The sequence below is a fragment of the Pongo abelii genome, chromosome 15, assembly GCF_028885655.2.
Source record: "Pongo abelii isolate AG06213 chromosome 15, NHGRI_mPonAbe1-v2.0_pri, whole genome shotgun sequence".
Lineage (NCBI taxonomy): Eukaryota > Metazoa > Chordata > Mammalia > Primates > Hominidae > Pongo > Pongo abelii.
Genome location: NC_072000.2, coordinates 60,216,973 through 60,243,321, shown reverse-complemented (window position 1 = coordinate 60,243,321; position 26,349 = coordinate 60,216,973). Strand labels below are relative to the sequence as shown.

General features: G+C 40.0%; 1 protein-coding gene across 1 annotated transcript in view; it reads right to left on the bottom strand.

The window, feature by feature from the left end:
• Positions 1-26,349, bottom strand: part of PELI2 (pellino E3 ubiquitin protein ligase family member 2) — a 184,863-nt gene that overhangs the window by 105,263 nt on the left and 53,251 nt on the right. The window contains exon 2 of the mRNA XM_002824771.5: positions 17,804-17,933. Within this exon, the coding sequence (XP_002824817.1) occupies positions 17,804-17,933 (130 nt within the window). The remainder of the gene's footprint in view (positions 1-17,803; positions 17,934-26,349) is intronic.

The following is a 26,349-nucleotide window of genomic DNA, read 5'->3' as shown; positions in this document are numbered from 1 at the left end:
ACAAAACGAAAACATGCTTTGGAAAGAAACAGACATCGTTATTTTAAGGGTGGGTGGGGAGTTACTCCTAGGGAATCTCTTCTCTCTAGCCTTTAAATTCATTTGGTATTAATCCTATTTATACAATGTAACCTATACAATCCTAGAAATTGTACTTAAAAATCAGTCATAACATTTTAACCATTTCTGTACTTATTGTAGTCATCTGCTGAGTAAACACTTAATTGTATAGAGTCCCTCCTTCTCTACCCTACGCCCAGTAATGATAAACTGACATTTTGCAGTTAAATAAAAGCCACATCCTGCCAGCTGGGAATACACTTGCAGAGGCCATGCTCTCCTGTCCGCAGCACCGTCGCATGCTGCCTGACACCACACCTGCCAATCACGGCTTGTGCAGATGTGCAGCCTCTGAGACTGGGGCCCAAACTGCCAGCTGGGCAGATTAGGCTTTTTGACATCTGATTCACATTTAAACAACCAGAAGATCTCTGTAGAACTGCTCCAAAACCTAAGAAACGGTTTAATATGGACTAACACAGCCAAGGTGGGAAAGTTTCTCCGGATGAGGGGTTTGCAGTATTTGAACACAGATAATGGCAGCATTTAGAGGAAAGGTATCCCCACCTGTTTCATTAGTGCCAATATTCGTAAGTGAAAAGATCTCCACTGCCTCTAAAGCCTTTAGCTAAATTGCTGAAAGGCCTTCCACACAGCAATTCTGTTTTACGGCCATTAAAAGGCCCAACTAGCTTCAGAACTGCCTCGGTGAACAGATGCGGTGGAAAGCTGCTTCAGCCTCAAACCAGCTGTGAGGGGAGGGGGTAGGACCACCCAGGGCTGCTCACAGGAAGAGGAAGCTCCGCTCTCTCTTGGCAGTTCCAGTGTTTATCTCTCCACGCCCACGTCCCTACTAGAAAATGAGAGAATGGCAAAATGGTGAGAAGCAGACATAAAGACACAATATACAAGTAAACAGGGTGGAGAATGAGCCACAAGAGACTTCCAGAAGCATGCTTTTGAAGGGGGGTGGGGATCCCCTTTTAGAAGGATGGTTATAAGGAATACCAAAGAGAGATTCTCTTCGTCCTCTAGACTTATTTACCTTGCATGCATCCTTCCACCTGCACAGATGCCTAAAAACATTTCACTAACAGCTGTAGAAACAAAACATGTGTCAAGGAAAAGCATTAAATTAATGAGCATCTAGTTTACAGTTTCAGACTGAATTCTCATCAATGGGAAGTGAATTATCCCACATTCATTAGGGTTATCATTACACACAGTGAATAATAGGATACTTTAATTTTGCACAGCTGGCTCTTGAATCCAAAGCATCAACACTCGGTCCTTATTTTCACTTACATAAAAGACAAGATCCTAAATGTTACTAATCTCTTACAATTCTCCATTGACTGAATTTTGAGGCAGAGGAATGGGCACTGGTGGAAAGGAGGCTAGAAGGGTATGGGCGGGGGGGGGCATTCTGTGAAAGACTTCATGTGCCAGTCTCTGGACGTGGGGCTGCCTTATCCAGGGCTGCCTTATCCAGTTACCATGGAGAATTATTCAAGCTTTTCAACGGGGTGAAGTGATGCTCCTGAGCAGACATGCTTCTTGTGACGGAGAGAGGGTTCCACATTACCTTCAAAGTATATTTAGCACTTAAGTGTCACATCTAACAGGCATGAATATACTAAGGCCTGCAGTGAAGGGAACACTATCAGTGGCTCATCCGTCAGTCCATTCACAAATGTCCACTGCAAATGTCCATGCTAGGGATGGCAACTGGCGAAGAAGTAGATTCTGCAGGATCTGGGCACTCACTGGGGCAGTGGGGCCTGGTATTAAGGAGAGAAAACCTTAAGCGTGATGCAGCTTTCTCACTTAGATTGGACAGGGTAGGTAGTGAAGAGACCACAGCCAAAGACAGGAAAGACAGAGGAGATTCAGAGGGCAACAGCAGTGCAGGGCCAGATGCTGAGGACAGGAACAGGGGCATCTGAGCCTGCACGGAGAGAGGCAGACACATGCCAGGAAACATGCTGCCCGAGTGGGAAGTAAACTGTGTATTCATAGTCAGGGCCCCAGCTTCCAGGTAATAAAAGCATCTGACATTCACCTGCATTTTTATCAGTGCTTCCTATGACTTACAAGTCCACAAAGTTCAGAAACAATTACTAGATTCAAAAAAAGAACAAAGTTGTAAAAGACTTGTATCAACTTCTTAAGCCAAATTAAGACTCCCCAACAATGAAAAAATTAACAAGAGCTCAAGGCTCAAGCTAGCTAAGCAATCCTAGAAAGGTCCTGTAACTCTAGGTCTCAGTTTTCACATTGGGAAAAGTGAACAGAAGGAATCAGAATCTTCCTAACATTCTAGGAAAATGGCATCATAACTGGGGCAAATTATATACTCCTTTATTTTGGCAAAAAAGGAGGCTGACTTCCCTTTAAAAATCTCACATTAACTTAAAACATTTTTTCTACATTAAAAATTTCAATTCTTTATCAGAAGTGTGTTTTAAAAGTCAGAAACTTGATAAAATTTTAAAATATTGGTCATTAACATATTTGAGATTAACTGATATGGATTTTTTAAACCTATAAACTTACCAACGTAATTCAGTTGCACGTATCACTAGTGGAGATATCTGGCTGATTTAAATTATTTCAAGTCTATTTTGGTATGTATGACTACGTATTTGCTTGCAGCTTCTTTTCTTTTTCCTTTCCCATTGTCAGGTTTTAGGAAACAATATTTCCCTTCTGTCCAATCTCTGCTATTCCTTCTGTACGCCCTTCCCTCCCCCACTCCCCTGCATTTTTTTATTCTTGGAAATTAGCAATCATGGCCACAATCAGGGTTTTAGCAAAATAAATTCATTCTTGTCAAATCAGATAATGGGTTAAATTCAAAGAGGAGGTAGCTTCAACTGATTGAGGTAACAGAGAAAATCAGCATTTCTTCCAGCCCATACTCCCATCTGGGGGCATCTCACTACCCTCTGTCTTGGGCTGGGGATAGACGGTCTTGAAATGTGCCTCCAACTCTGGGAAGACAGAGGCTCAGAGGACTGAGACCAGCCTTTCTTAATCCAGAACAAAGATGGATTAACCCCATATCGAAAATCAATTTGTAAGTCATCTCCCTCTATTTCCACAAAGCCTGATTTAAAGCAATGGTTTCTGCTAAGCAGCACAGAATTACTGAAGGAAGAAAAGGAACTTGTCGGAAGAGTCAGATATGCATTCACTTTGCCACACTGCCTGCCAGAGGATACAGCAATGCAGCTTTTTAAAATGAAGTATAATTTGTTAAGAAATTTTCTCACTTATTATTTCCCCTTAGGTCTCCATTCTGTGACATGGTGAAAAAGAAGAAGAAAAGATGTACTATAATACCCAATGTTCTTACAAATAAAAACAGTAATATCGGTTAACATTCGCTGAGCATTTACAACACACCAGGTGCCATTCTTAAAGATGTACATGTATTAACTCATTCATTCTAACCTACGAGTTGAGTAATATTATAGTCCCCAATGTGAGAGATGAGAAAACTGAGGGTCAGAGTGGTTGTCACTTGGCCAAAGAAGAGTTAGAATTTCAATCCAGGGAATTTGACTTCAGAGCCTGTACTATTAACCGGATTCCATACTAACTAGAGCTTAAGAGTCTAAATCAGTAGCCCTCCAGGGGACATCCAGTAACATCTGAAGACATCTTTTGGTAATCATATGAGGGCACAGGAGATGCTACTGGTGTCAAGTGGGTAAAGGCCATAGATGCTGCTAAACATCCTAAAAGGCACAGCACGGGCCCCACAACAAAGATTATCCGGCCCAAACTGCCAATGATGCTGACGTTGAGAAACTCTCAACCTTTGATTAGAAATAATATTCCTAAACCTTTTCATGTTTCCCTCCTTTACCCCAGTTTAACCTGACTCGACTTTAGAAAATGATGGAGAACAGGGAATGTACACTAGAAAGGTATCAGTGTAACAAAAGACAAAATGCAAGAAATTTCAGTAAACTGGTGCTAAAAACTTTATTCCATTTTTCAAAAACAGTACCTTCTCGTTAATCAAAAATAAAAATCTTGGCCAAGTGTGGTGGCTCACGCCTGTAATCCCAGCACTTTGGGAGGCCAAGGCAGGTGGATCACTTGAGGTCAGCAGTTCGAGACCAGCCTGGCCAACATGGCGAAACCCAGTCTCTACTAAAAATACAAAAATTACCTGGACGTGGTGGCATGTGCCTGTAATTCCAGCTACTTGGGAGGCTGAGGCAGGAGAATCGCTTGACTCTGGGAGGCAGAGGTTGCAGTGAGCCAAGATCACACCACTGCACTCCTGGGTGTGCAGTGCGAGTACAGCCTGGGTGACAGAGTGAGACTCTGTCTCAAAAATAAAAATAAAAATAAAATCTTTTCTTTTTAAAAAAAACAAAAACAAAGGTAGTTAACTGGAGCAAAACTTATTAAAAACGATTTTGTATTATAGCTCAAGTAGAAAGTTCTCAAAATTATAGTTTAGATTGCCAGATTTTGAAGTTGCTAGTGGCACGGCAACTTCACTAGAGGAATTTACACTGCCTCTGTCTAATCTCACAGGCTCAGAAGGTGGGCAAGGAATGGAAGGAGTTCCTCATGGGTACTAGCAACACCCTTTGGACAAATACCCTTCTAGTAGCTGGCTGCAGACAACCTGATCTGAACCTGCTGCCCTTCTCTTCTTGAGGTGCCCAGGCAGGCAACCCTTCCACAGCAGTTACAGTCTTTATGGCCTGGACTCCACCCAGCATCACTGTGTGGTTCATTGCTGCTGCCAGCCAGCCACACTGCATTTTCCCACCTAAGGATTCCACTCGAGTGTTAGGTAAAGATGAACTTTCACAAATGAGAAGAAAATATTTCAACCAATTTAACTGTAACACTAAAAACTTTCATCTGTCTCTGGTCAAAAGTTATTAAACTGCTTTGCACTTCATGAAATTACCTAAAAAGCAACAGATTCTAAGAGTCCTAGCTGGGTGTTGCTCATTCATTCCATCAGTTATGTGACCCTTCTTCTCTGGGTACCTGCCTATAAGAGTGGGTCCTGCTGTCCAGGACCTCACAATCTGCTGGGAACAGAGATTTGTCAGGACCAAGTCCAATGCAAGGCAGGGAAAGGGCACACTAGAGAACACCACAGATTTCACAAAAGGGGTGGCATCGGGGACTGTCACTCACCTTTCAGAATAAAATCCAGAGTTTACCATAAAATTAGAGTTCATCCCCCAAATATTCAATTCTGTAAAATCATTACTGTTTTAGCAGACTAACCAATTTTCTAAGTGAGGATACATTTTTATTTATGCAACAAATAACTATAATTCAAATTGCTGCAAGTTATAAATGTGACCACTGGTAGCTTTTATTGACTTTCATATTTTTTGACTTTACATCCTAAACTAAGATAGCTGACTTTTAAAAATACCTTTAATAATTTACAAAAACTTAACAGGTCTTAAGTGTTATCAAAATGTTAAAGCATATTGGCTAACAGAATGAATATTCACACAATGGAATATTATACAGCAATGAACAATTATGATATCCAACAGAGGTTATTTCACTCACAAATATGATACATGAAAGTAGTCAGCAACAAAAAGTCTATACTATAGATCCAACTGTATAAAGTACCAAAACTAATCTGTGGTGTTTGGTCAGGATGGGCGTTATCTGTTACTGCTTGGGGGTGGGGGAGTAACTGGGAGCAAGGGGGTCTTTGAGGGTATTGATAACATCCTGTTACTTGACTTGGGTACTGTAGAAGTGGGTGTGTTCACTTTATGAAAATTCATCAAACTCTACATGTATGTTTTGTGTACTTTAAAGAAAATCTTCTTAAAATAAAAAATGCTGGGTAAGATCTATTTATCAGAATTCTCATTCTTCTGCATTTTAAGGGAACCAAATTTAACATTCATTCTACCTAACTTGTAAGACTTAATTATCAATGCTATTTTAGAAATTTTTAGAATGACATTCTTAGATTTGTGACACTAGAGTAAAATAATAAAATAATTTAATGCTGGGAAAAACTGCTGATGAACTGGTATGTCATGTGCATGATTTCAATCAAGTACTACAGAATGACTTGAAGAGATTTTTTTAAATCTAACTATTCATATGAAACCTCAATTTAGACGTCTAACTCTAATTTGAAAAAAATACACAACTCTCTGTTCAAAATGCAGGAAATGAAACTAATGTTAGCAGACCAGAGAATGCAAAACTGATTTAGATCAGATGCATTTTCACATAAGAATGCCTTATCAAAATGTTGTAATTGGTAAGCATATTCTCCTGTGACGAAAGGCACTGGCTTTCTAAGTTAGTATATTCAACTAATTTAGAAACTGTTCATTGTTAAACCTTCACTGCTGTGATTTAAAAACAAAAAAAAGATACATTTAAATTGTAAAGTTTATAGAGAAAATCTATATTCAAATTATGATGATGCAGTTTTAATTTGTAATCTATCAATGCATTTTAGCTAAGTTTTTAATATAATTAAACTGCCAATAAGTAAGTACAAATGTTAGGTTTCATCATATCCTACACCTATGTATAACTTTTGTAACAGGCCATTAATATTTCCCAGAGAAACCACCATTAATATTAGCTAACATCAATCAACTGCTACCATGTAGTAGGCATATGATGCGTTCCAGGTGTTTCCCATCCTGAGTCACTAGCTGGAGGCAGACTTTATTACTACCAGCAGGGACTTAAGGATTATACATTCCCAACCTGTGAACTCAGGCAGAGAGCCATGAAACTTGCTTTAGCCAGTGCAACGAAAGCACGTCACTTCCAGGTGGAAGCTTGAAGAGCTATGTTCTCTCTCTTACCTCGTCCTACATAATCTTTGAAGTATACATCAAGATGGAACCTCCATCAGCGTGGGTTCCTGAATTTTCACAAGGAACACAGCCCCCAAGTTAACCCATGATGGACAAAAACTGAGTAGTAAACCTTCATGCTTTATTGCTGTCAACTCACTGAGATTTCAGAGTTGTTACTGTACAATAACCTGGTCTCAACTGACTGATATAAATCCCTATTTTATTTTATTTTCTTTGAGACAGAGTTTCGTTCTGTCACCCAGGCTGGAGCGCAGTGGCGAGATCTTGACTCACTGCAACCTCCACCACCCGGGATCAAGCTGTCTCCTGTCTCAGCCTCCCCAGTAGCTGGGACTATAGGCACAGGCCACCACACCCGGCTAATTTTTGTATTTTTAGTAGAGATGGGGTTTCACCATATTGGTCAGGCTTGTCTCGAACTCCTGACCTCAGGTGATCCACCTGCCTCAGCCTTCTAAAGTGCTGGGATTACAGACATAAGCCACCGCGCCCAGCCTAAATCCCTATTTTATAAAGTGAAAGATGAGCCACAAAAAGGCATTTTTTGCCCAACAGCCTACAGATATTAAACAAGGAAACTAAACATTCAAAAAATCTACCTTTGAAAGCCCACACTTTCACTCAGTTCTGCTTTTCATAATTTAAAAAATATATAATCAACCATTACATCTTAAAACTCTCAAAAACAAATGCTATGCCTGAAATCAGAAGGAAAAAAAACCAGAGATACACACAAGTTTTTATGCAAAGCTGCTTATCATGATGCTATTTATAATAGAAAAATTTAGAAACGACAATAGAAGGGTTAAATTTTAATATTAATACACTGAATACATTAACATAATAAAATACTATGCAGTGGCTAAAAACCACGTTTTCAATGGTCATTTAATGATACAGGGAAATGTCATAACATAAGAGATGGAAAAAGGGATAGAAAGCAATATTCATAGTATAATCCCAAGATTCCAGAACTAACCTGAACAAAATTTACCAAGCATACCTGATATATAAACTATCTATGCATGTGCCTGTGGGTTTGCAGAATACCAATCCATTAGTTATTGACCCATTAGAACCAGTGACTGTCCCAAAGCAGGTCACACTATTTGGTTACTCATTCAACAAAGTGTGCTTGGCAATGGGAGTACAGAAATGAAAGACAGTATCTGCCTTCAAGGAGCCTGCCGTCCAGGAAGACACGAGAAGTCAGCCAACTCCAATGCAGCGTCAGAGCACTTGTGGGGATTTACAAGAGGCACTCTAGGAGTTCACAAAAAGACTTCTCACTGAGGCTGGGAGTGAGGGGAGACGTCCAAGGAGGAAATGGCAGCTGGGCCAACTTTTCCGAATACTGATATTGAGGGCTAGTACACCAGACTGAAGAACATCCTAGGCAACGACAACGCCCCCTGCGAAGGTCCAGAGGCGAGAGAAAACGTGGCCACCTGCGGAGCACAGAGAAGAGCATGGCGATCCTGCACGGCTCACGTGGCAGCAGAATGAGCACAGTGTGAACCAGAAGGGAGCTGCCTATCTGAGAGCTCCCAAACCTAGGCTGCCCTCCATCACCTCTAACTTCAATAAAACAAAACCAAAGCTTCCTGAAGCCACTCATTCGTGCCTCCCCTGGAACATGGTTATGATCAATAAAGAGCTTATAAATAGGTATCTCTGTGAATCAGTCAGCAATGGGAGGACTTCAAAGAGGATAAAGTACTTTTTCAGAAAAGTTAAGGCCAATCACGCACTTTAACATGAAAAGCAAAAGGTGTCACAAAACAGGCCACAACCATTCCAAGTCAGCCACTGGTACCTCAATGATCCTCCCTTGAAGTCTGTGACTTCTTTTCAGCTATACAGAACTTACTGTGATATATTCTCTACTACAAGCGGTCATAACTACCCCTACAACCAAACTACTTAAAAGTCAAGCCTCCATTATTTTTGCTTTTGTAGAAAAGGCTCTTTCTACAGAGCACCTGATTTTAGACTGACAGCTTATCCTAACACTGATACTTATATAATGTACAAACTTGTCCCTTGTAGGTCTACAAAGCAACTTCCATTTCTACTGGCAAATATCATATTCACTTATTTTAGGGTTGCAACATTCTAGTTTGGATGAATAAATTTCCCAATTCACACTATAGAAATGTGGAAAAATGAGGAGCAGAACCCAGCTTTGGTCTTATCCTTCAGAATATTTTCTACTTGCCATCTGCAGCAACAGACCAACATTCTTGGGTCCTAGGTAGTGCACCTGGCTTAGTGACTTAGGTCAACATACTGAGCTTCCCTTTTTTAACTCCTTCATTTGCAGAATGAGCAGTCAGTTTGAATAAAGCTCCTTTCAACTTTAATGCTCCATGTTTGTTTTCTTAAGTTGCAGCAAAAGATTCTTTTCCTCCATGAAAAGATGGGTTGCAAGTGCCTGAATCAGTGTCATAATTCAAATAAGTTTGAGTAGAAGCATAATTATAAATGCAGACAGAACTATTCTTTCCACACTGACATGTTAAAAGCAACTCTAATAAAATTATGCTTTAAGGACAACACAAATTATTTTTCCAACGAATACATGCATCAAGTCAAAATTATAATTACTGTATATCAGTAATGCAGATAATTACACAGATAATTAAGTTACTGAGTGCTAGAGTCAAGTTTCCTGCTCTAATGTTCTCCATCCAAAAGAATTCTAAAAGAAACAAAAAACCTCATTCCCTGCCTCTCAATTCTTTCATCTCTTCCCCAACCTTTCATTTCCCCCACCACCAGATTAAGAGCTGCTCAGTAATGTGAGGTATTCTGCATTTGATTTTCCATAAAATAGTATGTGTAAGTTTTCTCTTGTGGTTATAACAAATTACCACAAAACTTAGCAGCTAAAAACAACACTAATTTATTATCTCGCAGATCTGTTTGCCAGAAGTTCAGCAGGCTTGGCTGATTTCTCTGCCTGAGTCTCACAAGGCCAAAATCAAGGGGCTGACAGGGCAGCACCTATGGAGGTTCTACGGAATAATCTGTTTTCAGGGACATTCAGGGACCTGGCAGGATTGAGTTCCATGTGATTATAGGACTGAAGCCCTTGTTTCCTTGCTGGACAGCTGCCAGGGCTGTTCTCAGCTTCTAGAAGCCACCTGCACTCCTTGGCTCATAGTCCCCTCCCTCTTCATCTTCAGATCCAGAAGCAGCAGGTGGAGTCCCTCTCATGCTCCAAATCTCTCCTGCTCCTTCTTCCCTCACATGAGTCTTCTCCATTCCCCTTTCACTATTAAGGACCCTTGTGATTACAATGGGTCCACCCATATAATCCAGGATAATCTCCCTATTTTAAGTCTCATGACCTTAATTCCACCTGCAAAATCCTTTTTGCCATGTAAGGTAATATATTCACAGATTCCAGTGATTAATGTATGAACATCCTGGGAGAATGGGGACAGAAATTATTCTGCCAACCATATAATACATGCATGAAAAAAGAGACAAATGTCCCTTTTTGCTAGAAAACATGAATAATTCTATCCAGACAACACAGCAAAGCAGCAATTTATGTTAAGTATCAATACATACACACAAAATTAGTTGTTGGTGCTTAAAAAGATGAAACTAGTATGCTAGAAAAAAAAGATTACAGAAAAACAAAAATGTTATTGTCGAACTAGATTAATTGCTGAAACTAACAAAAATGTGATATAATGAAGCAACTCTTCTACTTTCTTGAAGTATTCAGTGGACACTGCAAATCATACCGCAAATTTTAATTTTAAACATACTATATCTTAAAACCTACTTTAAACACTCTTACACAAATCTGTATAAAGAAATGATGATAAGTAGGTATGCTGCTTCAGATTTTAAATCAGTGAAAGTAACACTGTCTGGCTTAAATACTGCAGCAAAAAGCTCAACATTTTACTTAGGTGATTTGAAAGAAAATGTATTTAAATAAGAGAGCCTAAGTTTGCTTTGTGAGTAACAGAAGTAAAAAACTAAACCAAAAATAAGAAGGAAAAAGAACAGCTCACAAATTACTATACTTACATTATTTGCAACGACAGAATTACCAAAAGAACTACATAAAAACATAAAAGTATTGATTAATCAAATTTTACAGAAAAGTACTGATTAGTCAAAATTTATGGAAATGTAATAGAGGGTTAGCAACAGCCAATTCTTGCTCTAAAACTCACTCTATGTAAAACATATAATAGGATAATCACCTAATCACAGATATATTTATTAAAGTTATTCATGTCAGGAGTGATATTATTTAACAACCAGCCTTTTAATAAAAAATTAGCCATATAAATAAGAAATTGTAAAATATTCCATTTATTCTCTAAATAATATGAATTACACATTTTATGAAACCGTATCCCAGGTGAAGTAAGTTCTAACAGCAACCATTCATCAAATCATGTGACTCATTTCCAAGTCATCTGTCAATTGTTACAAATTACTAGTATGAGCTTTTTATTTGATGTATCTGTCACAAGCTAAGCAATATATGAGCTGTGATTGATATAAGAAACCAAATTCTTCCAATAATTTATCCCATTTAATTTAAGGACAATGGGCAAACCAAGTCTTAATATACACAGATTTTCCCATCACATAATACTGCTCATAGTAAATCTTCCATTACCTTCTACTGAACTAATATTAGTTAAATCCTATTTTTTTCAGCCCTAATAATACTGAGATTTTATATTCACTATTTCTATTACCATCCAAGTCTTATGAAAATCTCTTATTTATTGGATTGTTCTGTTTAATTTCTGGCTTAGTTATACAAAATTTTGTTTGCCTTCAATCTATGGTGCTTTGAAAACAACAATTAGCCAAGGTCTCAGAATCAATAAATTAAAAGGATGTTATTAAAATTTAATTGTATTCCTTAGATTTGTCACCAAATAAGTGCATTTTCTTTTAATTTGCCAGGCAATGTAAGAGTTTTTCCCTTGGAATTAATATTTTGTTTCATTTCAAATTTGTCTGTTCCTCTAATACCTTCATCTCCATCACAGTTTCCTGTATTTGGTTTATATGTTCTATCACTTAGTATTTGTCAAATAAATCTGTCCATTTTAATAATTAAAATTTTTCTTTTTTCTAAAACCATGGAAAAAATTCACATTGGTTAGTATATCATGTAATAGAGGCAAACTGCTAAAAAAATTGTCCAAATGCTATTTTAACAATGTCCATTAACATGAATATTCCCATCTTTGGCTGACCGTTAAAGGTCCAAACAGTCATCTCAATTCCAAGGTCTCAAATATGTTATTTAATTCTCTAGTATTTATTTGATATAAGATAAATGTAAAATTTCCAAAAAAAAGTTAAGTGGTTTACTTGGCTTATCTTCCTATTGCATCATCCAGAGATAACCAAATATAAGTGAGACAGCATCAAATGAAAACACCTAGAAGTTTTTCTAGAATTTCAGCTAAGACAACTTTTTCTCCCTAACAATATACTTGCACCATCTGTGAAACATTCACAAGGTTTTCATGTAAATATTTCTCATAGAAACCATTTTTCTTCAGTATGACTAATAAAGTTTAATATATTTCAGATGTTGTTCCTTCCAGCTCCATGAAATCAATAAAAACCATCACACTATCTTTGAAGTCTTAAATATCGCATTTTAAGTAAATTATTAAAATACTTCTATGTGAAATTGTTGGAGCTCTGTCAATAATGACTGAAATTTTACTGCCCTGATTTGTAAGTTCTCCAAAATGCATTTCTGCATCTCAGTAGATATATGTTTTGCAACGATCAGGACCATAAACCTAAACTTTCATGCTACATTCACATAAACACAATTCTTGAAGTCCTAATAAATACTTTATGTCAGTAAATTATTTTAAACCATACAGTATATTATATTGATACTTCATAAATTTTTTTTCCTTTGCCTTGTCAAAACTCTCAGATAAAATGTTTTTGGATGTTGTTATTTCAATTTTTTGGAAACTGATTTATGTTTATTATTTTTTGTTGAAATAATCAAATTGTTCTTGATTCTAGACCTACAAATCATTTGTTTCAGTTTTATATTCCTGCATAGTATTAAAGATATTCTTAACTGTGTTTTATTACTGTTATTTTTTTCTTCTCTCAGAGATTCAGAATATTCATGTTTATGACATCTAAAAAAAGAAAACTTACCCAAACTTCGTTGCCTCTTTATTTAAAATTAAATACTCAACAAATTAATTCTTGAACTTCTAAGTATGAAACACCACACACGACTAATCCAAGAGTTATAATGTAGTAACAATGAAAGAAACCAAAGAAAGACCTATTTAAAACTCAGTTATTTAAATGCAGGAGCAATGAGAAAGTATGAGGCTGATGATAAGCTGATGACTCTCCCGAAGCACCGAGGCCCCAGCTCTATCATGAACGTGCAGGAGATCAACGCCACCCACTGCCATGAGACACAGGCTCGGCAGACAGACAGTGAGCGCTTCCAAAGTGGACCCCAGCACATCCTACAAAATCAGCTAGGGTGAATGAGTTTATGTTGAAAATTATATTGTTAGTTTTACCACTTCTCATGGTTACTGTTGTATTATTCATCAACTGATAAGAAAGTGTTTCAATATTTTATCAACCAGTAGAGCCACAGCAGCCCAAACACGGTGAAGAGCAGCCTGGTTGTAGCAATGACATTAAATGGCCCTCATGTTTCTCTAAACTATCAAAGACCACTAATATTTTCCATTCGGAAATAGGCCAGCTGGAATAAAGTGATTTTCAGTTACTTTTTAAAAGTAAAATACCCAAAAAAGGACATTTCAATAAAGCATAATCTGAGAAGGGAAAACCATTATGAAGAGTTTTCCACAGTAATGTTGCTAAATTTAAAACATGCAGCTAACAAAATATTTCCTATCAGGCACCAGTATCCACACCGTCACCACCACCACCATCATACTATTTACTGGTTGAGTAAGAGCAAAATAGTTGTCCCATATCATAAAAAAGTAAACGAACACATAAACTGACTTGAATTCTCAGTCACATCATGTCACTCCCTCTGCTTCACACCCTTCAATATTTCCCCTTATATAAAAATCCAAATTTTCCAGCCAGACCCACAAGACCCCTGGATCTCTGCTCTTTTGGTCAACTCCTCTCTCCTCTCCAGCTCACAGCTCTCGCATCACTTTTTTAGAGGTCCTTCCTTGCACCTTGTCTAAACTCTGCGCCCCCTTCCTCTTAGCGCTTTCCACAATGTGCGGTTGAATGTATATCCTATGATTCTTTCTCGTTTGCCTACTCACTAGACATTTAGCTCCATGCGGATGTGTTTGTTCACAGCAGAATATCCAATACCTGGCATGATGCCTGGCCATGGAAGGTGCTGAATAAATATTTGCTGAATAAATGGATGGGTGAATAAATTGCTAAAAGCCCTATGCCTATGCAACAGAATGGCCAGAAGTAACACAGGACTTCTGATTAAAAAAAAACACACACACACACATTACATAATCAGAGAAATACTTCTGAGTGTTATTCTGAGAGCAAATACATACATGAATAAACACTACACAAATAGAGATTACACAACAGTAGCACACACTTGCCATCCTCATTTGACTTAGCCTGGATATAGACATACACGGAAAACTAAGAGGTCCTGTTTCCCAGCTGCCACGACCACCAGCAAAGGGATATCCCTGTTCTGCGCCCAGAATGTGGGCAGAGAGAACGATCGTGGTGGAGGGAAGAAACAAGACAGCCAAAAGGCAAAGAACTTAAATCCTAGCAATGAATAACCACACCTACCCTTCTAGGTCCCACTTTCCCAACTCCAATCAAAGATGAACTTTCATTACCAATACTGCAGCATCAAAAATCTCAGGGTACACAAACCACTGTCATTTCAGGCCAGTGTCTGCCAAGTACCATGACATTTACTGGCATTCTTAAGGGGCATGGGGTGAGGAATAAAGACCAAAAAAAAAAAAAAAGTCCACCGGGGTCAGGAAGGGCCCAGAGCCAGAGACAAAGGAAGAGGGATACCCATAGAGCCCAGAGAAAGAGAATCTGGAGTGGAATTAAGACATACCTGGAGAGGCCAAGTGGGCCAATAACCGTGCCAAACAGAGACAGGCTAATGGGCTGGAGATCTTCATAAGAGATAAGGAAGTATATCCAGAAATAGAATGAACTGGAGATAATTCTCATTTCCAAGTGACAACGGGCTGTAAGGGGCACCATATCAGTGGGAAAAGTGGCAAAGAAAATGAAAGAGTTAAAGTATTACAAGCCACAGATGCTACAGGGTCAGGGAGAAAGAGACTCGGGGGTAGGTACTGAGTCACTGAAATATGTTCCACAAACATAAGATGGAAAAAATAACAAAAGAGTACATTCATTGAAAATCAGATTCAGTTAAAGCCAGGAAGTGGGAGGGGTATCTGAAGAAAAGGTTAAATATGTAAAGGGCTGAGTTCACAACTGGCTGGAGCTCCAAGGTAGAAGGTGCCAACAGAGCAGACCCAGCAGCAGCAGTGGCCGGACACGGCTGGCAGGGATGAGAGTTTGAGAGGGAGCAGGAGTAAGGGGCGGAAGAGGTAGACGTGGGGCTCCAAGGTAGAAGGTGCCAACAGAGCAAACCAAGCAGCAGGAGTGGCCGGGTACAGCTGGCCAGGACAAGAGTTTGAGAGTCTGAAAGGCAACATGGTGTGGTTGATCTGCTCACAATAAATATGTCTGGTCTTAGTCTGCCCATCTCCCTTGGTCATAGTTCAGTGACCCAGGGGAGACCTATCAGATTCTCTCTCTTGAAAATGTAAAACCTTTAAAAGAGATAGAAGCTGGTTGGAGGAAAGTCACTATGTAACACTCTTGAAAAAATATCCACGTGCACTCCTGTTGATACTCCAGTTCTCTTCTCTCTCAAAACCTGGTTACTCAACTTTTCCCTGATTCTGAGGGCTAGCCTATAATAATTTCTCTTACTTTTGTCTGTTTTATCTTAGCCAGAATAATTTCTATTGTTATAACCAAAGTATATTTTCTAATTCAACAGAGCTCCTGCTTGAAGCCAATTTACTCAGTTTCTAATGAGTAAACCGAGGCCCTGAGAATATATTTTTCCCAGATTATAAAATACAGAGGGTCAAGACCTAAATTCAATCTGCCCTACTTTTAGTACTGTGGGTAATATTTTTAAACACAGACTTAGATGACAATTATCAAAAGATTAATAATCTAAATAACTTGAAGTAAAATCTAGGTATAAAAGTAAAACATAAAAGGCTAAAATGGGAGGAGATGGCAGTGGCTAAAGAATAAAGAAGAGATACTTTTCTCTCAATAGTTGCAAATTTTCATTCTATCACAACATGAAGCATGAGTAATCAAAGCAAGATTTCTATACATTTTTTAAAATGTCAACCATTGTATTAACATGAACCCAAGATTTTAAAAAAGAGGAAGGAAAAAAAAGAAATGTCAATAAATAGACAAACTTATAAGGACCACATCTAAATACCAGAACGTTTCTGGCACTCATCACATGCTTAAAAACGTCTGTTTTGGTTATCGTTCTTCACCACATATTTTTGGAGTATAAAATGTTTCTCCTATTTCCTTGACCTCTTAAGATTCTGTTGTTATTTTACCTCTTCCTTTCCTCAGAATCTTCATAAAGTTGTATTTCCTTTGTTTTCCTCATAAAATGTTCTTTCCACCTAAAAATGTTTAGTTTATTTCTCTTTTTCTAGCTTTGGCTTATCTACTAAATATTAATCTTTCTTGTTTCCTTGGTGTTTGATATTTTCTTATCTACTCATCCCCTCATTAATACAAGATCGTTTCAATTGGCACCTCCTAACAAATTCTTTCAATGGCACTGCTTCAGAAATAGGAGCTTTTTAAAAATAAAAACATTAACAAAGGTGATCTATGTTTACATTGCATATAAATATCACACATGCTTCCATGAAGCCATTCCTTTTTCTTCCAAAAGTGGGTTTTCAGGAAAAATGGAAATCAAGACTCTCATTTATATGCCAGGTGGTCCAAACTCATGATCAACAGGTACAGCCAGTAGCTCCATATGAAATGCTTCATGTAAATATATTTTATAGAAAATAAGACTATATATTAAGGAATTTATTTAATTAAAGAAACACTGTAATAAATCTACTATGTAACATATATCAATTGGAATAAAAACTCAGATTTTTCCCTCGACTTATAGATCAGAAAACAAATAAAATAACCAGTTTTTTTAAATTAGCATTTTATTCACTTCAAAATTATGAGAAAAAAATATGTATCGGCCTCTTTTATCACTTGGTCGTGTATACTTTCCATCCTTCTATGAGCCACACAAATTCAATTCCATGTACATATAGATTATGTAAAACCACCTACTACACTCGATTAACAGAAGGAAAATAAATCATGAGGTTTATACCCAGATTTAAAACAAAAACTCTTTAGGATAAAGAACATCACATTTCAACTACATCTATTCCAAATTAATAAATGCTAGCTGCTTTGGTATCCTAAAGCAGTGCTTCCTAATAGGACAGATTTTACCTGCCCAGCCCTCCCCAGGAGACAGGCTGCAATGTCTTGAGACATTTTTGGTGATTAACAACTGTGGTGAGCAAGAATGCGGGGGTGCTACTGGCACTTAGCGGGTCAAGGCCAGGGAAGCTGCTAAACACCCTACAATGCACAGCACAGCCCCTCACAACAAAGCATTATCCAGCCTCAAATGGTCTGAGAGACTGTCCTACATGAAAAGACGAAAGGAAAGAGAGCAGCAGACAAGGCGTATCTGTGAGTCACTGTTTGCCAGCACCCTCCCAACTCTTGACAGACCCACCTACCTTGGATGCCTGGGGTGTGGATATCACGTGGACGGTGCTGGGTTTGACACCATTTGCCTTGGGCCGCTTGTAGAGGGCAAATCTACTTTTCCTCCGTCCTCTATCTCCATTGGGTAAAGCACCATTGTACCTAGAAACAGAGAGGAAAGAGTTCATCTATCTGCAAATTTTTCAAGTTTTAAACATAGAAGTTTGAGGTATTGAATAAGGGAAAAGACAGGAATGGTCATAAAAGAATTGCCCGCTAAACACTCCACAAAAGGAAAGGGTTGCAACAAAGACTTCAGCTGTAATGAAATTCAAATCACTTCTAGGAACTTAATTTAAGAGTGATGTACAAGTAATTATAGGTTTCCTACTTTATAAAGTCAGACTCTTCAAATCTTTTTGGAAAGAGGCAGAGTCTAAATAAGCAAATGAGTATTCTGCAGAGGCCATATTAGGGCTGGCTCAATTCAACTAGCACCATTCTAATAGACCCCAGAGATACACTTGAGAAATATTTTTAAATGAACTAGTTAGAAAATAGCATACTAATTAAACCTCATCTCTCACTTTCAAACCATGTTAATGTTGTCTGCAGGATCTTTATTTGTAAGACAACCAATTTAGTTACTTGCTTTCTTAAAAGTTCAGAATCCTCCACATTCACTCTCATTTCTGTTTGAACCCTACACTGTCAGCTTAGCAAAAGACAGCTTGCAGAAATTAAATATATTTTTGTTAGCAAAAATTAGCTTGCAAAAATATACACATGAGTTTTAGTCCACAAATTGTCAAATAACTTAGAAGTCATCTGGAAAACATATAATGTCCTTAAGCAGGTTTCCTGTATTTAGCTAATACCAGTGCTTAAAAGACATGCAGGATCACACTTAGCATTTCAATTTTTAGTTGTATTTTCTAACTCTGGATTAATCGGCCCTTGTATGTTCTTACTGATGGCTACATTAACACAACTATTCTCTGCTTCCACCTTGGCGGAAGCTCTTTTCAAGAAAAAAAAAAAGAACTAAAACAAGTAACATTTAAAATTTACACAGGTATGTATGACGGCTCCAAGGCTCCCCCCAGAACACCAAGGTTAGGAGACAGCACGTCTGGTGGCTTGTTCCTGTCCCACAGATCCCTGGGCCTTCTCCACTTTTCCAGCTACACCCAGAAGGGAGTGGCCGGACGGGGGAAGCAGGAACTTGTGAAGCCCACTGGGGAACAGAAGTTGGAAGAAAGGGGCTTTGTGTGTTTGTTTCACCAGTCAAGTAAGCGCCACAGTCTGACAATGGTTTCAAATTATCACTGTAAGTTATTCCCACTGTCTTTTTAATGTTTCCATTTCCAGCACAAAGGAATGTCAGCTATATAAAAATGTCTCCAGAATAAAAAGATAACCTATTTCAAGTCTTATTCCTCTAGTTTTTCTCAGGCAGATCAGAATCATGTACACTATTTTCTTAAACGTGTTTGTGACGACTACTATAAAGTATCCATGAGTCAACAACCATTACAAACCCGCTTTGTTTTAATATATTTCCATGTCACTTAAATCAAGATGAACGTTCTATATTAAAGGAAGCAATTAAAGCCAGGATTGTAAACAACTTAGAGGAACATTTTCACTACTGTGGCCTACACACAATTAGTACAAGATCTGGCAAGGCTTGCTATGCCCTTCACTTCTACCCAGCTCTGTGTGTATGGCAGGTGCACTTGACAGCAATAATGTGATTGAGAATGACCCTGTATGGTAGAACACACCTGAATGTGTGTTCAGAGTTCCAAGCTACGGTATCCAAGAGTGGCCAAACCAGAGAGTCATTCCTTATCTATGAGGAACATCTGAGTGCCCATCCAGTCCCACGGAACACAGGCTCTCCAGGATATCACGGCCCTTTGCTTTGGTTAAGTGAAGGTTCGCAGGTGGCAGTTGTTAGGGGGAGCATGTTAAATGAAAATGCTATGTTAACTGCATGCCTTTTATATGCAGTTGTGGTTCTCCCGCTCAACCCACCGCCACTGGCTCTCTCCCCTGTATGTAAGCCACCAACAAAACCCCATGTCTCATCTGCTGGCTCTGAGTCTCTTCTTCAGCCTCTTGAATCTGGTGCCATCCCCACTGGAGTTGAGAGGGGTTTGGCACAAGTCTGCGTTGCATCTTTCTTGCCTCAACTATAGACTCCAGGTCAATAGGCCTTAGCCTCGTAAGGTGCAGCAGATGCTTGTTTGGCTATCTGATCACAACTATACTTCCTTCTCTGGCATCTATTCCTTAACTCCAAAAGTTGAACCCCAGCACCATGTTTGAATGAAATGGCCATGCCAACATCTTCCTCACCACTCTGGGGCTGCCTGGCCAGAGGCTGACATCTGACTCAACCTGGCCAATAATATTCTAATTTTGGAAAATACAAAATTGGGACAGAGAGATAGTCATCCATTCTCAGTTGCTGGCTAGAGCTGTAAAATGTAAACACAGGAGCTGTGGGGATGTCACAAAGTGTTATATGGCTGAAAAAGCAGACAAAGTGAAGAAGGAAGCAGAAGAACAGAGACAAGCACAAAAAGCAATGGAAAGAGGATCCTTAAGGGTTTCTGTTGGCCCAGATGTACTCCAGCCGTTCTTGACAAAATTCCTTCAGCTTCAGCTAACTCAATTTGATTTCCACGAGTTACAACCCAAAAGTCATATCTAATATAAAGGGAGGAAAAAAACCAGAAGTGTCAACCTTAACACATGCAGAAACATTTTAATTTAAATTGCCTAAGCATAGAGGCACAGATATTGCAGGTTAAGCAAATAATAAGCCAGCCTACTTACAGACTGCCTACTTACTTAATACATCTAGATGAAAAATCCTATTGGAAATAATTAAAGTGGCAGTGGAAAAACCAGTGTCACCATGAGACAAGTTTCTAATTAGGTTAAGCTACATGGTCATTCATGCGATATTTACAATGCCAAGTACTAGAGCTACAATGATGAATATCAGCTTCCCTGCCTTCACAGAGCTCTCTGCTCAGAAGGAGAGAACGGCACAATAACAAATATGATAAATACACATGTAACAAGATGCACTTATAGCACAAGGCACATGGGAGGACGCATTAGAGAAGGCTTCATGGTGGAAGTACTGCTTGAACTGTCGAAATCTTGGCCAGGCACGTTGGCTCATGCCTGTAATTCTAGCACTTTGGGAGGCCGAAGCGGGTAGATAGCTTGAGCCCAGGAGTTCGAGACCAGCCTGGGCAATGTGTCGAAACCCCACCTCTACAAAAAATACGAAAATTAGCCTGGTGTGGTGGCATGCACCTGTAGTCACGGCTACTCGGGCGGCTGAGGTGGGAAGATCACTTGAGCCAGGAAAGTGGAGACTACAGTGAGCCAAGATCATGCCACTGTACTCCAGCCTGGGTGACACAGCAAGACTGTCAAAAAAGAAAAGAAAGAAAAAGAAATCTAAGTAAGAAGTCTAAATGGAGAATGAAGGGGTGATAGAATGTGCAAGGCAAGGAGGACTACACAGTTCAGCACTATGGAGAGTATGAAGTTCAAGTGGAGAGAGTAGTGGGAAAGGAGGGTAAAAGGTAGGCAGGAGCCTGACTGTAACGTCCTGGTTGTATTAGTCCATTCTCACGCTGCTATAAAGAACTACCTGTGAAGAAAAGAGGTTTAACTGACTCACTGTTCCATAGGGTTAACAAGAAGCTCGACTGGGAAGCCTCAGGAAACTTACAATCATGACAGAAGCCAAAGGGGAAACAATCACCTTCTTCTCACAGCAGCAGGAGAGAAGAAAGCTCGAGAAGGGGAAAGTGACACACACTTTTAAACCATCAGATCTTGTTAGAACTCATTCACTATCACGAGAACAGCAAGGGGGAAATCCAACCCCCACCCCGCCATCCAATCGCCTCCCGCCAGGTCCCTCCTCTGACACACAGGAATCACAACTCAAGACGAGATTTGGGTGGGGACACAGAGCTAAACCCTATCACTGGTACTCCCTAAGGGTTATGGCTTTTTACCGTAAGGGGAATGAAAAGTCTGGTAAGATTTAAGCAAATGGCTAACATGACTGGAAATATAAAGTAATCAGATAGGGTGGCACAGTGCAGGAGGAACTGGAAGAAATTAGAGGCAAGACCAGACCAGATTAGAGGCAAGATGATCAGACAGCAGCACCACCATAGCCATGGGGAGCTACGTACAGTGGATTGAATGGTGGCCTTAAAAAGATACATCCAAGGTTGGGCATGATGGCTCATGCCTGTAATCCCGGCACTTTGGGAGGCAGAGGCGGGTGGATCACTTGAGGTCAGGAGTTCAAAACCAGCCTGGCCAACATGGTGAAACCCCGTCTCTACTTAAAATACAAAAAATTAGCTGGGTATGATAGCACATGCCTGTAATCCCAGCTACTTGAGAGGCTGAGGCAGGAGAATCACTTGAACCCAGGAAGCAGAGGTTTCAGTGGGCCGAGACCGTACCACTGCACTCCAGCCTGGGCGACAGAGCAAGACTCAGTCTCAAAAAAAAAAAGATACATCCATGTCACTTGTGAATATGACGTTTTGGAAAAGGGGTGTTTGCAGATGTAATTAAGACCAGGATCTCAAGATGAGATCATCCTCGATTACTGATAGGTTGATAGGTCCTAAATCCAATGGCAAGTGATTTTGTAAGAGGTACACAGGGATAGAGAGGAGACGACCATGTGATGGAGGCAGAGACTGAGGTGATGCAACCACAAGCCAAGGAACATTTGGAGCCCCAGAAGCTGGAAGAGGCAAGGAAAGATTCTCCCCTTAAGAGCCTTCAGGGGCATCAGGGCCCTGCCGACACCTTGATTTCAGACTTGTGGCCTCTAGAACTGTAAGAGAATAAACATCTGTTGTTACCAAGTTTGTGGTAATGTGTTATGGCAGCCACAGGAAACTATAAAAGCCTGAACCAAAGCAGTGATGATGGAGATGAACTGGAGGATTAGAGAAAAATTTTAGAGTTGTTTTCAATACAAAGTGAACATCAGAATCACCTGGAAAAAAAAAAAAAACCTTACAAAAATATGAATGCCTAAAACCCAAGAGATTCTGGTTCAATAAGCCTGAGATGAGGCTCCAGGTCTGCATTTTTGCAAAGCTCCCCAAGTGATGCAGCCACAGGTAAGAACACTGGTTTTAAAGACAAAATTCACAGTAACTGGTAACCCATTTGGATGCACAGGGTGAGGGATAAAGGGAACATCATACAGCCTTCTGGCCTGGCCAGAGTGACAGCATTGTTAGGAACAGGAATTACAGGGACATCCGGGGGAGGCATGGAGGAGGCAACTGAAGTTAGGTCTGGAGCTCCAGAGAAATTATAACCCTGGGGCCTTCACCATGCAGGGGCAGTTAAAGTCATGAGAATAAATGAGGCTACTCAAGAAAAAGGTGCAGAATAAGGAAGCAAGGAAAGCTGGGACAGAGCCTGGGAAATTCAACTATTTAAGGAAACAGTCCTTTCTTTGTCACAGGCATAAGGACCAGGACCAAGAGAAAGTTGTATCGCCAAAGACCAAAGAATTTCAACAGTGTCTAATCAGTTAAGAGGTCAGTTAAGAGAAAGAAAATGCACAACCATGATTTGGAAAAGAATGAGTCATTGGTGATCTCACCCATCTTCAAAACAAAGCAAAAACAAGCAAATGCCTCCAACCCTAAGCTTCACTGTGAGCCTCCACTCTGATTTCCATTTTCTCCTCACAAAGCCAAGAACCTTGAAAAGTACCCACACCCATTATTCTGCTTCCAATACTTGCTGGCTTTTCAGTCCACTATCATTCAATCTTTGCCCCCAGATCCAAAAGTACATTTGATCACTCATCATACACCCGGCACACTAACCAACCTCCCCTCCTTAAAAGTCTCCCAGCCGCTCTCCTATCAAGGAACCCAGTGTGGTAGATTAAAGAGGGCTTCTTCTCCCACTAAGAGGTGGAGTCTAACTCCCCTCTCCCTAAATCTGGGCTGGCTCTAGTGGCTTGCTTACTAACAACATGCAAAGGAAGTGATGTTCTGAGACTTCCGAAGGCCAGTGTGAAAAGCCGACTACCCTGGGACCACCATGCTGGGCAGGCCACACACAGGCACTCTGCTCAGCAGTCCCAGCAGAGCCCACCCTTCTAGCCACCCCACTAAGGCAGCAGACATGAGTGAAGCCATCGTGGACACTCCAGACCAGCTGATGACCACCAGGTAACCTCAGCTGATACCATATGGGGCAGAACTGTCCAAACTCCTGACCCACAGAATTGTGCATTAAGTAAAATGTTTTAAGCCACTAAGTTTGGGGTAGTTGGTTACACAGTAATAGATTCCTGGAACAGGAAGCCCCAAACCCTTCCCACAGTCATCATCTCCCTGCCAATCTTTTTTTCTTTTTCTTTTTTTTTTTTTTTGTTTTTGAGATGGAGTCTCCTCTGTCACCCAGGCTGGAGTGCAGTGGCATGATCTTGGCTCACTACAACCTCCGCCTCCCGAGTTCAAGTGATCCTCATGCCTCAGCCTCCCGAGTAACAGGGACTACAGGTGTGCACCACCATGCCCAGCTATTTTGGGTATTTTTAGTACAGACAGGGTTTCGCCATATTGGCCAGGCTGGTTTCGAACTCCTGACCTCAAGTGATCTGCCCGCCTCAGCCTCCCAAAGTGCTGGGATTACAGGCATGAGCCACTGTGCCCGGCTGGTCCCCAATCTATTTTAAGTGGAACACTGTCACCTCCTCCTGAAAACTATCACCAAATCTTCCCCTGCCTATTCGCACCCCCCATCTGGCCCATCTGCCTCCTAGGGAATGTGAGTTCTAAAAAAGTGAGGCCTTCTGTATCTCTGGCACCTGGAACAGTGTAACAGGGACACATGGTAGGCACTGAAAACCTACAAGCTGGCTGGCTGATGAGAGGACCATTATCTTAGTATGTTTTGTGCTGCTATAAGAGAATACCTGAGACTCGGTAATTTATAAAGAAGAGAGATTTCTTTCTTACACTTCTAAAGACTGGGACGTCCAAGGTCAGAGAGCCTGCATTTGGAGAGGCCTGCTTGGCCTCCCTAGATGTTTCATCCCATGGTGGAAGGGCAAGAGAGCATGTGTACCAGAGAGAGCAAGAAATTGAACTCATCCTTTTATCAGGAACCCATTCCTGAGATAACACTATTAATCATTTACAAGGGTGGAGCCCTCATGACCTAATCACCTCTTATAGGTCCCGCCTCTCAACACTGCTGCATTGGGGATTAAGTTTCCAACACATGAACTTTGAGGGGCACATTCAAACCATAGCAACCATCTTTTGTATAGTAGAATAGAGCCCAGACATAAAGACGAAATTCTGCTTACAAAGGCAAAAAGTTACTGTCCCATGAAAGAAGGTCAGAACGTTCCCTGGGCTGGCACACTTCTCAGCCAGTAAGTTTGTAGAAATAAAATGTCCGAGTGCTGCTGCCACACCTGTTTCAGCTGCTGCAACAGGGGTATTTCAATTCGAGACCATAAGAGCCTTTCAGGATCAACTTTCTTTTTTATTCTGGAGACTTAAAAACATGTATTTAATAAATGTGTGATGAAAATTTAACTCTTCATATATGCAGAGCAAACAGCTGGTCTTTATAGTAAGGGTATTTGGGAGCTTCAAAGAATAATGAAAATGCTGTGTAAGAAACTTAACCAAGTAATAAAGGGTTTTTCTGCTTTATAGTTTAGAGTTCACATATTAATTCACATATTAATGGGAATTAATAACATTTGCTGTATACTTACTATGTGCCAAGAAACCCTGTGAAGGAGACATTATTACTCCTAGTGGACAGATAAAAGGCTCAGAATGACTGATCACACACGAACTTACACAGTTAGGAAAGGTCAGGCAGAACCTAAAGCTACATCAGTTCTGTCTGACTCCAAATTTCATACTCTTTCCAGTAGACAACACTGACAGTTTTTAAATTCAAGACATTTTTTGGCATACAGTGCAAAGATGGAGTCTTAAAAAGATGTCTGCCACCTAAAAATGTATCTGTCAATAAGAATTTTCTATGGGAAACCAGAGCAAGAAGGGGGTGCTAGGTGCTCCCAGTCACATTTTGGAGACGTCACAGTTTATCTTAACTAGCCTGAACTCTTACAGCGACATCCACATGGAATGGAAGCGATGTGGGCTCCAGAAGTAGAGGTTACATCAGCATCACAGGATCACATTCCAGAGGTGGTCAGCTCTTCATTACAGGCTGAAGATTCTGCCTTCCTTCCAAAGCAACTGCTCTGTCACTTGCACCAACAAATCACAAGCAACTACTATAATCAAAGTAAACTGTACACTGCAGATGAACAGGACATGACACTAGAGACAGACTCAAAGGCAGGGCACACAGTCTCTGAGAAAACCCTGCAATCTGGCACCAGTCTTGAGGTAGCTCACCCTAACTCACTGTATAAATGCACTATTCCAACCGCGTTTAAGAAAATATCCATATGCCAATAAGTGCCTAACATTGGTTTTATGAAATT